Here is a 13,571-nt window from a genome sequence, read left to right on the forward strand (position 1 = left end):
CTTAAGTATTACATGCTTTTTTAAAAAAGTGGTAAAATGTGGGACAAGCTAGTGTTAATAAAATGTGTAAATTATTTTTTTTTGTTTTTTGAATATAATAATTTATTTTTAAAAGTTAAAAGGTTCTTTTACACACACACACACACATATACATATATTTTTTTTTTTTTTTTTTTTTTTTGCTATTGCCTGAAGGGTGAAGGTTTGAAAGAACCAATGAGTATCCTCGTCGTTGAGGCATTCTATGGAGGGTCCCATAAACAGCTGGCGGATCTGCTCCAAGAAGAATTAGAAGACTGTGTCCTTTATACGCTCCCTGCAAAGAAATGGCATTGGAGAGCACGTACATCGGCTTTATACTTCTCTCAGAATATTCCTGTCAGTGAGCATTACAGGTAATTAGAGTTAATTGGTAAGGCCACTGCTTCCTTATTGGCATATATGAGATTTTCTCCAGTTACGGAATTGGTCAGTATCATTTCAGTCAATACCCTTTCAGAGAGCACCGAGAAGAAAAGAACATTTATGTTCTGAGAACACTTGGTCATAGGGAAGTGGCTTCATTTAGAACCTACATGCCTTTTCTCATTTGTCCTGTGATTTTATCATATGCACATTTGTGTGTGTGGATGGCATTTTTTGACCTGAGATGAGAGAATGAATGTGAATTTTGGGCACATTGAGTTTTGTTTGTTTTATTCCATGACCTCTAATGCTTCTTTTGAGTATGCTGTTTTAGTTTAGCTTATTGTGTCTATTCTGTACCAGGAGTGAGGCTAGAAAAGATGCATATGACAAATTTCTGTACCCTTTTAGATTTAAAGTACTATTGAAGGAGATAGACATGCAAGTGTAATGAGAGAATGAAAAAAATGCCAAGTTCATTTTGAGAGAGGCAAACTGGGGTGGGGGTGGCTTGATTGGGTCGATAGTCTGTGCTTTTGGGGACTTACACTTCAATTATGAATTCTGGTTTGTTAGAAAGTGGGAACAAAATGGGGACACCAATTAGAAAGTCTTAATTTACACACTGAAAAGAGGGATGTGATATACTGGATTACATTTTAGGGAGAACAAATAGAATGGAATCTCTGTGAATATCTTTAACTCATTATTATCTATTCATACAGAATGCCATGCATTTCCTGATTGTTAAATTGTAGGAGATTATCCCACTTCAGCTATATATCTGATATTCTTGTCATTCTGGGCCCCTCTGTTTAGTGCTGGATGGGTTCAGGCAGGAGTGGGGAGTGCCAGGGTGATGCTTAGTGGAGCTGGAAGAGAGGGGTTATTATAACAATGGCACACTGAAAGCTGCAGTGACCCTTGTGACTTCAGCATGCCACTCAGGTCTCCCTATTGCCTGTATGGCATGATGGCCACAGGAAGACAGAAGTGCAAGCTTTGCGTGTGTATTGTTATTCTTAGTAGGAATTTGGGAGATTCAGCCAACAACCCATTTGGTGTTTGAAAGCCATGCATCATCTCTGGGAATTGAGACTATCAGGGGGAAAATCAGTAGCACTCAAAGCAGATTGCTTGGGATTTTAAAGGTAAAATGCTTTGGGACATATGAAGAGTTTGTGGTTTTCAAATCTAAAGCAGCATGTTTGTCCCTTCATAATTTAATGTTCCATACTCTGATACTAGGTGAATATTGTTGGTTCACTAATAGTATGAATAATTTAAATGAACATACCAGTATAAAAGTTTAAAGGCAGTGATGACTGTTGCTGTGCTAAAAATCTGTTTATACTTGCATTCACATCTCATTTAATTGTGTTTTTGCAGCACCAATTGTATTATATTACTTAAGGTCAAGTAATCTGGTTGACTTTATGGCACATTTTCATTTAACATTACCATTTGATACAATAAATTTGTACAGTGATTTAAACATTGAAATGAGCCATTTCTCTGCCATTAGATTTCATTTTGTCTATGCAGTTTTTCAGGATGAAATTATTGTATCACAAATACATGTATGTGGGTTGAATACAAACAACACTGTTGTACACATGGCTTCCCCACTCCCTTTAAGACTTGAAGCATTTGAGGATAAGCATCACACTGTTCTTTGATGCAGCCTTACTTGGGAGGTAGATTTCTGAACGATGTGATGTAGTTTTACACTTTGATAGTCATAATCTCCATGTCCTCAAGTGATATCTGTGGTTTTTTCAAGGTCAGACAGTTAAGTTATATAACCATTAGCCTAATCGAACTTCACATAAAGTTATACTTTGCCAGTTTAACTTACACATGCTTTTGACAATGATAACTTACCTTTTATATAGAAAACACTTGTGAAAACTTTGGGAAAAAATAGCAATTTGAAAACTTACAGTAAATTTTAAAAATATACTTATTTAATCTTAGATGGAAATGCAGGGATAACCTTTTCACATGCTAGGTAAATTTGATATCTGTAGAAATTTGTGATGAAATGAAAAGTTTGTCTTTTTATATATATATTGGCAAATGAAATCAATTTTCATAAAAATGAAATGATTAAGCACCAATTTTACATGATCTTCAAAATTAGGGATGTGTGTTGAGAAATAGCTTGATATACACTATTTTCTCATTTCTGTGTGTAGTCAGTGTTATAAATTTTATCCCATAGAATATTTTACTAATTAAAAAATAAAACAAATGCTTCCATCTAATTACTCAGTTTGATTCTGTTTTATCTTGACAGCTTTAAGAATACATCATGATTCTCTAGAGCTGTTCAGTTTATTATGGATTACAAAAGCACAAGTTATTTTTCTCAAAGTTAGTTGGCTATTCTTATAATTCTTAGATTATATTAAAGCATTATGTTTTTTGAAATTTTACAAAATGCAGAAATACAATTCTGAGGATGGGCCTAAAATTTCCTGTTTCGAAATATATGAGTGATTTGTCCCAGGATCAATATTTTAAGTTTCTTAAAATGTATCTTAGACTAGGCATCAAAGATACTTCATTCATTTTTCTTCCTGCAGTCTCTACTGAACTGAAAAAAATAACTTTTATTTAAAATAAACTCTTTTACTGTCTGCTTACAGTTAGGTTTTTATTTCATTTGAGGATCATGCCCTGTTAGGTTTTTTGGGGGTTGTCTAAGTACCCAGCCTCTGAGAGGGGAGCATGATTGACTAAAGTTGGATATCATGATCCTCATGATTGACTAAAGTTGAGTATCATGATCCTATTCTCTATCAAATTTACCCAGCTCTCTTATCAAACTAAAGTGGATGACTTCCAGTGGTTCTTCTGAAACCTTTTTTTTTTTTTTTAATTTATAAAAGCAAAGAGCCATTTTCTCTCTCCTGCATTGATAGTGGTATCAGGAGCCAGTAGATGAAATGATGAGGAATAACTTCCTCGACTGCCTAAAATGGCTAGTAGAAGCCTGGCAAGAGCCTGGATTAGTTCTGTTGGAGCCATACAGCTACCTTACCACCTAAAAGCTTTTATCTCTTGAACATTTAGAAATGTCTCATATGATAAAAGAAATTTCCTTTTGAGTCCCTAGCTGAGAGAGTCTGAAGAGGGATTTGGAATCCAAGGTGTTGAGCTGACTTTGAAGCCATATTGTCTAATATTCATAAAGGGGACTGGTTAGCTAAGTAATATTTTTGAAATAAAATGCTGTGAAGCTTGAACCTGGCTTAGGAAGCTTTCTGTGTATTCTTTTTTTTTTTTTAAAGATTTATTTATTTATTCATACAGAACTGGGGTACAGGCCAGAGATGTGGAGGGTGAGAGGATTCACTAGAGACAGAGTGGGGAGCAGAACAGGCAGATCGACGAAGCACACTGCTGAGGGGAGCAGCGGGTGGATCAGGAGAGGTCTGCCATGCCATGTGTATCTCCTCCGGGGCAGGCGGGAATCGAACTCATGTGGAAGTGGCTTTAGCTTCTCAATGCTGTGCTTTAACCCGCTGTGCCACCAGGGAGGGCCCGCTTTCTGTGTGTTCTTATGCAAACCTTTCAAAGATGTGCAAGTGGCCAGAAGCAAGGTGCTGTCTTTGAGCACCATCAGAGGTGCCTATGGTGCCCCACCAGTACGCTTTTGAACTTTCCCTCTCAGTGTGCCCCACCAATGTCCCTGCCAGTATCTGTAGCTCCTTATTTAAGGACACAGCTGCTCTGCCTTTTGGTTATGCACAATCCTGCATAAGTGAGTTTCATCCGTGAGAGGTATATATGTAGAAGAGAAATCATTAACTTTCCTAAAAAAATCTTATAGGTCAGGACAAGTAGTGGTATAATTCTTTTTTTTTTTTTTTTTTAAGATTCATTTCTTTATGAAAACAGAGCTAGGGTACAGGCCAGAGTTGCAGGTGTGGGGAAAGGATTCACCAGAGACAGAGAGTGGAGCAGAACAGGCAGATGGATGAAGTACACTGCTGAGGGGAGCAGCAGGCGTCAGGAGAGGTCTGCCACGCCATGTGGATCTCCTCCAGGGCAGGCAGGGATCGAACTCATGCTGAAGTGGCTTTAGCTTCTCAGTGCTGTGCTTTAATCTGCTGCTCCACCAGGGAGGGCCCAAGTAGTGTAATTCTAAATAACTCATGAGTCATAGAATAAATTATAATGGACATAGAAAATAGAAAGATATCATAAATTAATGTTACATTTCACATTGTGGGTTGCATATAAAGTGTAAGTCAGTCATTATCTTGAAAATTTTGTTTCATTATCATTTTTTGACTGATTCATAGGACCTTCTAAAGCTATGACCCAGCACTAGGAGTATCCTACTTGAATCTTCAGAATAGTACTGGGAACGAAATGCATAGAGGAAAGCAGATGAAATTCAAACTAAATATATAATGGATATGAACAAGATAAAAGTAGTTATTTTAAAATAATAAAATAGAAAAACCACAGGCCCAATTGAAAAGCAAAAGTAATTTTTGGAGAAAATGAATATACAGATAGGGAACAGATCAAGAAAAAGAGGGAGAAGCTCTTAATGATTTTTATGTTAATGTATTAGAAAATCAATAAACTGGATAATGTCTGAGAAAACATAAATAAAACTTACCTCAAAATAAGAGAGAAAATCTTAATGGAACTATAGTAATCTTTAACAATGTGGACATATTAGCTAAAATAATAGGAACTAAGAAACAGGCTGGGTCTAGTTCAGAGTAGGTTTCTATACTGAAAGCTGCCTCTTTCTAAATTTGTGTTACTCAAGAATAAATATCTAACAAATATCTTACTGTTTTTTTAAAGATTTACTTATATATATATATACAAGGACTGGGGTGCACAAGTCAGAGATGCATGGAATAGGAAGATTCACCAGAGACAAGAATGGGGAGCAGAATAGGCAGATCTACTGAAATAGACTGCTGAGGGGAGCAACAGATAGGTCAGGAGTGGTCTGCCACACCATGTGGGTCACCTCCCTGGCCGGGGATTGAACGTTTGCTGTGTTTGGCAATAGTTTGATAGCATTGAGACTTTGATCCTCGCACCGTCAGGGAGGCCAAATATCTTTTTTTTCTTTAGACTTTGGCTTTGGTAGCCCTTTATCCTAACTCTTAACAGTTATCAGTTATTATTATTATACTCCCTTCCCCCCACCTTTATAATGCCTCAGGAAGTCTGAGAAAAGCAAATATTTGAATAGGAAATAGCTGGCATGAATGTTATATTGGGTCATGTAATACCTAAAATGAAATTAAAGTTTAAGTTGATTTTTGATTGTTGAAAATTATATTATAATTTGCCTTTTTTAATGGTACCATGACTTTGAACTTTCACTTAGATGATTCTCTGTTAAGGAATGTGTGGCTTTTTCGTAAGTGAACTATTTCCTGTGAACTCCTGAAGGTTGCTTTTTTTTGGGGAAAATTAATATTTTCAGCCAATATGAATTGCAATTGCCTACTTAGTTTCTTGTTATCACTAACGTTTGTGAATAAAGCTTTATCTTTCCACACTACTTTCTTTGTGTTCCTTTGTTAGAGCTCTCAAGAAGTAAATTATTTTACTAGTATGAGAAAAAAAGTTTCTTGTTATAGAGTAGTTTATTCTCACCACAAGCTGCTAATTCCAACGTGTTAGAATAGTTAGTAGCACACATTGTGATACCATTGCTACCAAGGAGTTAAGTATGGCAGCACCACTTCAAGTCTATGTTTTGGTATCCCTTCTGGCATATTTAAAAAATAAAATCACGGCTCTCCCTGGTGGCGCAGGGGGTTAAAGCACAGCACTGAGAATCTAAAGCTGCTTCCGCATGAGTTCGATTCCCGCCTGCCCCGGAGGTGACCACATGGTGTGGCAGACCTCTCCTGACCCGCCCGCTGCTCCCCTCAGCAGTGTACTTCGTCGATCTGCCTGTTCTGTTCCCCACTCTATCTCTGGTGAAGCCTCTCGCCGCCCCTGAGCCTCTGGCCTGTACCCCAGTTCTGCATGCACAAATAAATAAATCTTTAAAAAAAAAAATCACAAACGACACGTAAGATTCTATACAGTTCCCAGTAATTGTTCATATGGATAGAAGACATTTTTTCTAACAGACTCTGTACCTTGTAGACCTCCTGGGTGAATTTCTCATATATATAGCCTTTAAAGTTTGACAACTATGTGTTAAAAGACAACTGGATGTTTATTACACTTTTATAGAGGGGAGAAAATCATTATTTTTAATGAATGAAATGAAACAACAACAACAAAAGATTACATGAACATCCCCAAATGGATACAAGATGTATTATTACAATAAATGAGCTCTGATTGCAGGGTTAGAATCTTCATAATTTTGCTTTTATAAGTAACAGGCTTGTTTTTCACATAAGAAACAGTGGGTCTGATCTTAATGTGATTCTAATGTAGTTGACTTAAAGTTTTGAGTGTCTTTATCAACATTAGCCTCCCTCTTTTGAAAAAGACCTTTAAAAAAAGAGGAATGTTTTCACTGTACTTCTATTCTTAACATTTATTTGTTTATTTGAGAAAGTTTTTCTGCTTTTGTTAAGTCTTAGTCAATGAAATTTGTTTTTTGCATTTTTGAACTACTTGGTGTGTCCAGTTATTAGTGCCTGACTTATTTACTATATTTGGGAATTCTAGCCTATGATGTAGACAATTGTTACTTCTTTTAAACCTGTCCTCTCTTTGCCATTTTTTTTTTTTTAAGATTTATTTATTTGTGCATACAGAACTGGGGTACAGGCCAGAGGCTCAGGGGCGGCGAGAGGCTTCACCAGAGATAGAGTGGGGAACAGAACAGGCAGATCGACGAAGTACACTGCTGAGGGGAGCAGCGGGTGGGTCAGGAGAGGTCTGCCGCGCCATGTGATCACCTGCGGGGCAGGCGGGAATTGAACTCACGCGGAAGCGGCTTTAGATTCTCAGTGCTGTGCTTTAACCTGCTGCGCCACCAGGGAGGGCCATGAAACAGTTTTTATTAAAACAGTTTACTAAAAGAATAAAAATCACTTGTATTTGTCAGTTAAGGAATCAACAATCCTTTATTCTAATCTTCTACCACTAATCTTGGAAAGTCACATTTAATATTAGAGTCTTGTCTTTTCATATGTAACAGAAATTTTTGTTTCATCAATTTTTGAGTTTTCTGATGTTATGAGTAATGGAGTAAAATGAAGAGCAATATTGAAATCATTCTAATGTGAATAGAAAATTTATCCTGACTCATATTTATTTTGTTGTCAATCACTACTTCATTTAACACAGTAGTTATGTTTTTATCTTACTTGTGTGCCTTCTTGAATATTTTATGTTTTAATTTAGTGAGTAAGATAATTCTTTGCAGTAGAGTTTCTGTCTCTGGCGTTGTTCTGATGTACCTTATATTTATTTGACTCTCCTGTTGTGACTTTAGCATGTATGATTTTGTTTGCTTTTACCCAGAGAAGATGTTTGACTTTCATGCCAGCTGTTTCTGCAGTACATGAGATAAAGGACATGTACATTAGATACTGAAGCTGCTCCTGGAACTTACATAGAATAGTCAGTAGCCAAGGAAGACATTATTCATTAGAAAAGGGCAAAGAACAGTGTTTAATTCTCATTCTTCAAATTCTGAGGTAGAAATAAAAGAATGTTAAAGATTTTGATAGAGATAAGTGGAAAAAGTACTGTAGGAAATATCATGAACAAAGTTACTACAAGAAAAATTGGGAAATACTTGGAAATACTTAAAATCTTAGTTTAGCATAAACAAACTCTGAGTTAGGAGGAGTTGTGGAACATGAGGTAGAATGATAGGCAATTTTTTTCTAGTTCATGGACATTCTGGAATTCAGTCAAGAATTTGGGGTGCTTTTAATTTAGTTTATGATTTTGAACACTCTGTTGCTCAAGATCCTGTGAGTTGAACAAGATAAAAACCCAATTCAAAATCACGTAAGTGTTAAAGGAAGATGTATTGAGTCATATTGACTAAATGCCCCAGAGCTGTTGATTTCAGGCAGAGCTGGGTTGAGTAGTTGAATGGTGATGTCGTTAGATCTCTTGCTTGTTTCTTGACTGTATTTTTTTTTTTTTCCTGGTTTAAATGCATTCTGGAGCAGGCTTTATCCATATACATTGATCCCAGAGCTAAGTTTGTATTTCACTAGCAATAGTTTCTTTCTCTGAAAAAGAGTACCTTTTTCTTGGCAGTTCCAACACAAGTTTGAGGGTTGACTGGAAGGACTTTTTATCATGTGATCTTTGAACTTGTTGCTATGGAATTAGGCTAAGAATATCCTGATTGATTAGATCACACCTATGACCACTTTGGAAATGGGAAGTGGGATCAACTTCATCCAAACCACATGAACTGAGTGCAAAAGAACAAAAAGGAAAATTACATTGCTGGTATTGGAAGATGGGGAAGCAACACTTTGCAGGCAAAAACTCAGAGAGTGCTATAGTCAAATACGAGAGTGAGGTAAAGAAAACGATGTAAGAAGATTATTGCAGTAATACAGAATGGAGAACATGTGTGTGGGTAAGAAGTGGTCATTGGATTCTAAACATCTCTAATGGAGAAAGAGTGAAATTTTAAATGAGGTCAGTGACCATAGGACTGGGAAGTAGTTAAGAAACTAACAATATGAATGGAATTCACATTTGCATTTTACTAGCTATTAAATTTGCCTAGGTGCTAAAGAGAAACTTTCCTTTTTCTTATCTATGATAAAATGATTCAGGATTCATATTAATTTAATAAAAAATTATAGGAATCAGCTTTTTAAAACCATTTTAGTAGTTATAATAGTTTTTAGTAGTTTAGAACTATGATAGTTCTAAATCATTCATGTTTCACTATAAATTAGATCAGTGGGTTTACTTTTGTAACAATTTCAGTTACTCTGTATACTTAAATGTGGTAAGGTTTCTTTTTGTTTTAAGGTTTAATGTAGCACTCACTACTTAAATAAAATTTTTATTATATATGTATATGTGTGTGAATGTCTATATACACATATATACATATACACCTACACAGTCAATAAATTAGTTGATATTAACTTTTAAAGTTACACCCCCCCAAAAAAAAGACAAAAAAACCCCCAAAAAACAGGCATTGAGATATAGTGTTACTGTATTATGCTAGTTCCCAAAGTGGAAATGAATGGATAAAGCTGTGGTTGCTACTATCCTTTGTATCCATTTCAGAAAAGCTGGTGTCTTTATTGTCTGAACCAGTAAAGCTTATGCTTGGGGAGCATATACCATGTGCCAGACACAGTTGATTAAAAAGGTGAATAAGACAGCATACTTTAGCAACTGATTTTCTTCTCTTGGTTATAATTGTATTTCATTCTCTTTCTTTCCCTTTTGTTGTTATTTGGACAATGTTCACTTGAATCAGTGTCTCTAAAGAAGGTTTGAATTAATATGTTTTTAGAGAAATCCTCCACAGTTGGTAACCTGTCTTTCACTATACTAGTAAGTCTAAATTGTAGGGGATTTTTAACCCACATTTTATCTATGTACTGGGTATTGACACAGATATATATTGCATCAATACAAAACAACTGTTTTGTCAGGTTCCAAGATAATCAGAAAATGAAAGTGGCTAAGAATGTGAACTAGTTTTTGTCACTCTCTCTTTTTTTCTCTATCTTAAGCTTAAATAGGGAAACAATCCACAATTATATTTAAGGTATATATTATTTTTGTGTATATTTATATACATATATATATTCAGTATGTGTGTCGAGGTGTAGTTTTTGTATTAAAAAGTGTCTCATTCAGATGTAGTGATTCTTTGCTTTCATTTTGTAATATTAATAAGTGTTTTCAGTTTTCTCAAAAGGAATTTCGAACTTTCTAAAACAAAAAAATCAACTTACTTTTACTGGGAAAATTTTACCTTTCTCCATTTTATAGGAGAATTGCTTTCAGGAAACCAGGCAATAGTTCAGTATCTTTACTTCAAAGGTTTAAGGATCCTTGACTTTTGCAATTGTTGGAAATTATGATATTTTAACTCAGGAGTTCATAAAGAGTAACTAGTAGAACTATGCAGTCGTTTTTATAGCAGTATTCTCAATTTTTCCCAGTGTTAAAAGATACTTAATAACATTCATATTTTACTTGCCAGTATTTTTTTGAAAAATAGAAGAGAAGCAGAGGTTAATACTTGAAATTTTGTTTGCTCTGAAATTTGAGTATTATTTAACATGTAGGCAGAGTTTATGTAAGTAATCATTTCTTTGTTTGAGTTTGGTATTTAGAACTGAGAGTAGAGAAAAGAAGATCCACATACATACATACACACAAGAAGTAGAAACAGTGGCAATTTAAGAGTGAACTACCCGAAAGATTCAGTTTTGGAAACATGATCTTATTATTTGTCTCTTTTCAATCAGTTTTATTTTAGATAAAATGCTGGCAGATGGTAGTGATCCACTTCAAGAGTGTTGAATTTTCTTTATTTTTTTCCATGGAAAAAAGCTCCCAGAAAACTTTTGTTCTTTAATATGTTCAACATGCATGTGTTTTACATGTATTAAGCAGTATTAAAAATGCAGTTCTTAATTAGATGGCTAAATCTGAGAGGAGTTGTGGTGAGTAACAGCCTCTTAGAATTATTGAAAAAGAAAGTTTTGATGAATAGGGTTTTCTTTTTTGGTATTGCATTCCTCAGCTCTTTCTGGTCTCCAAGAAACTAAGGAATTTGCATTGTTAATGTTTCTCAGCTATTATGTTCTAGGATTTCTAATGGATATTATCATTTGATGATAAGCCCTTAAGTTACTGATTATATCAAAATTTGAAGAACTCCAGGATATTTACAACCTGTTTATATTACAACAAAAAAAGTTAATATCTCTGTTATTTGTGTAAGCATTTAGACTTTAGGTGGGCATAAATTGTTACAAACTTGATATGCTGTAAATTTAAAAAAATTATAGGTAATAATCCAAAGAAATTTATAATAACTTGATTTTATTTGGTTCTGTTGTTTTATATTTTAAAATGTCAGAGTAAGGGGGAAACCCTTTCTATACAAATTTATCTATATGAGTCACCTGAAATCTTTCTTTTAATAGTCCATAATGAAATGATGCCATCTGAGTCAGTATTTCCACATTTGCAATTTAGAATATTCAGTTTGTATCATCAACATTGATCTACATTTGTGATTTACTTATTAATATGTTAGATATCTTTTTTTGGTCTATAAGCCAACTAGGCAAAAATGACTTGTATTTTTTAAAATTCATTTTATTTATTTTTGTTGTTGTATGTTGGTTTATGATGCTGGTTGTTTGTTTATTAGAAATACAGGACTTTGCTCCTCAGGTGTTTATATTATATATTATAAATAATGATAATATGTATATTATATATATGTATTACATACACTTGTATTAATACATATGTATTACACAAATATATAATGTGTGTGTGTGTGTGTGTGTGTGTGTGTATGTCAATGGTCTCTCACTTCTTTTAGCTTTCTGACTCCAGACCAAAGGTGAGCTTCATAGATACTAATACTGACTTAGAAATGTTAACCCACATAATGTGAATTCCTTCAATGTTTGGGCAATTGCAGGAACTAATAAGTTTTAATTTTCTCTGTTGTACCTGTTTGATATTCATTACACTGATGTTATGAGTGAGCAAGAAAGACCACTGGACCAGAATCAGAGTTCAAGGCCCAGTTCAGGTGCTCGCCTATAAAAGGTTCTAATCATTCTCATTTTAACCACCAGCAAAATGGTGAAAAAATAGCAGCCATTTCATTTATCTTGAAGACTTGTTATGAGAATCAAATGAGATAATATTTAAAAAATATAAACTGGAGGATTAGATATTATTGTGAAGTTAGATATTAATATTGTTCATCTCTGTAATTAATTTGCTCTGAGGTTTTTATTTTTAAGTTACTAATCTCTACCCTTTAGTTTACCTATTTTAAAATGTTAAGTAGAAGATATGACATAGACTTCAATAAAAACATAACGTTGAAAGAGCTTTTGGTCTAAAGCCATAGTAATCTGCTACATTTGTTCTCCAATACAGATGGTTTACAGTGATAGAGTGGGAAGAAATGATAAAGAGGTTACAATTTGTAGATTTTTCATTTCTTTAACTTAATTCATTTTTGACACCAATTCTGATTTATAGCTAAATAGCAACAATCAGTTAAATATCAGAGTGGGCAATGATAATGAATTAAAAGTGTTTTCATATGTATTTCTGAATTAATAATCCACTGTTCAGTTTCTTCAGATAACATTTGTGTAATGACTCATATTTTGTAAGGCATGTTTGTTAGGTGTTTGATTGGAAAATGCATGAAGGAATGCTGTTTATGAAATAAACAAGTAAAATAGATGGTGGTGGAATTATACTGTTACCTAATAAAGACTAAAGTACTCCTAAAGAGGAAAAAAGTATACAGATATCTCATAGATATGAATATTTGACAATACCCTTAGCATTTTTAAGGAAAGACAGCATTTTATACCAGTGATGAAATGACTGTAAATTTTGAACACAAAGTAGTTATTTCATATATATAGTATTCTCTCTGTCTAAACCCCAAGGAAAATAATTATGTGATTGTCTGAACATGCAGAAATTTCTCACATTAACTTTAATAAAAGAGTAACAGCTGAGCATCATAACTGCCAGAAATATTAGATAAATGGAAATAAATGTTCTAATACATTTTCCTAAAGTTGATAAGAATTTTAGTAGCATAATAAATGTTTTTTTGTTGTTCACATGAGAAATGGCCATTTAATATCTGCTGTGTCACCTGTCACCACTTTAGTGCAGATTATTTAGCTGAAATATGTCTTTAAAACATAAATACACTGAAAGTTTTGTATTACTAGATAAAATTTTAAAGACTATATATAAATATTTTTCTTTTTTTCTGTAGAAATAGACTTTCCTTATATCTCTCAAAAATCTCTGAATACATCTTTACTTTTGTGAATGGGGGTGAGAGTAAAATAAGCTTCAGGAGAGTTGGAGAAATAGGTCTGTTAGGCTTTTAGAGTAGAGAGTGGAGAGAGTGGTACCTAACATGCTCATTTGACTTCTTCCTTTCTTAAAACATTTTATTTAAAAGATCTTGT

General features: G+C 34.1%; 1 protein-coding gene across 5 annotated transcripts in view; it reads left to right on the plus strand.

The window, feature by feature from the left end:
• The window catches only part of GTDC1 (glycosyltransferase-like domain containing 1), a 307,853-nt gene that overhangs the window by 66,143 nt on the left and 228,139 nt on the right, over window positions 1-13,571 (plus strand). For 3 of the 5 annotated variants that reach the window (XM_012728985.1, XM_012728989.1, XM_012728981.1), the window contains one exon: window positions 196-395. The exons of 1 other annotated variant lie outside the window; for it this stretch is intronic. In XM_012728985.1, the coding sequence (XP_012584439.1) occupies window positions 217-395 (179 nt within the window). In that variant the 5' untranslated portion in view covers window positions 196-216. Of the gene's footprint in view, window positions 1-195; window positions 396-13,571 lie in introns of those variants that run through there. One more of the 5 variants, XM_012728997.1, reaches the window with a different exon arrangement.

Source organism: Condylura cristata, unplaced genomic scaffold (assembly GCF_000260355.1).
Source record: "Condylura cristata isolate star-nosed mole 26May11 unplaced genomic scaffold, ConCri1.0 scaffold00002, whole genome shotgun sequence".
NCBI lineage: Eukaryota > Metazoa > Chordata > Mammalia > Eulipotyphla > Talpidae > Condylura > Condylura cristata.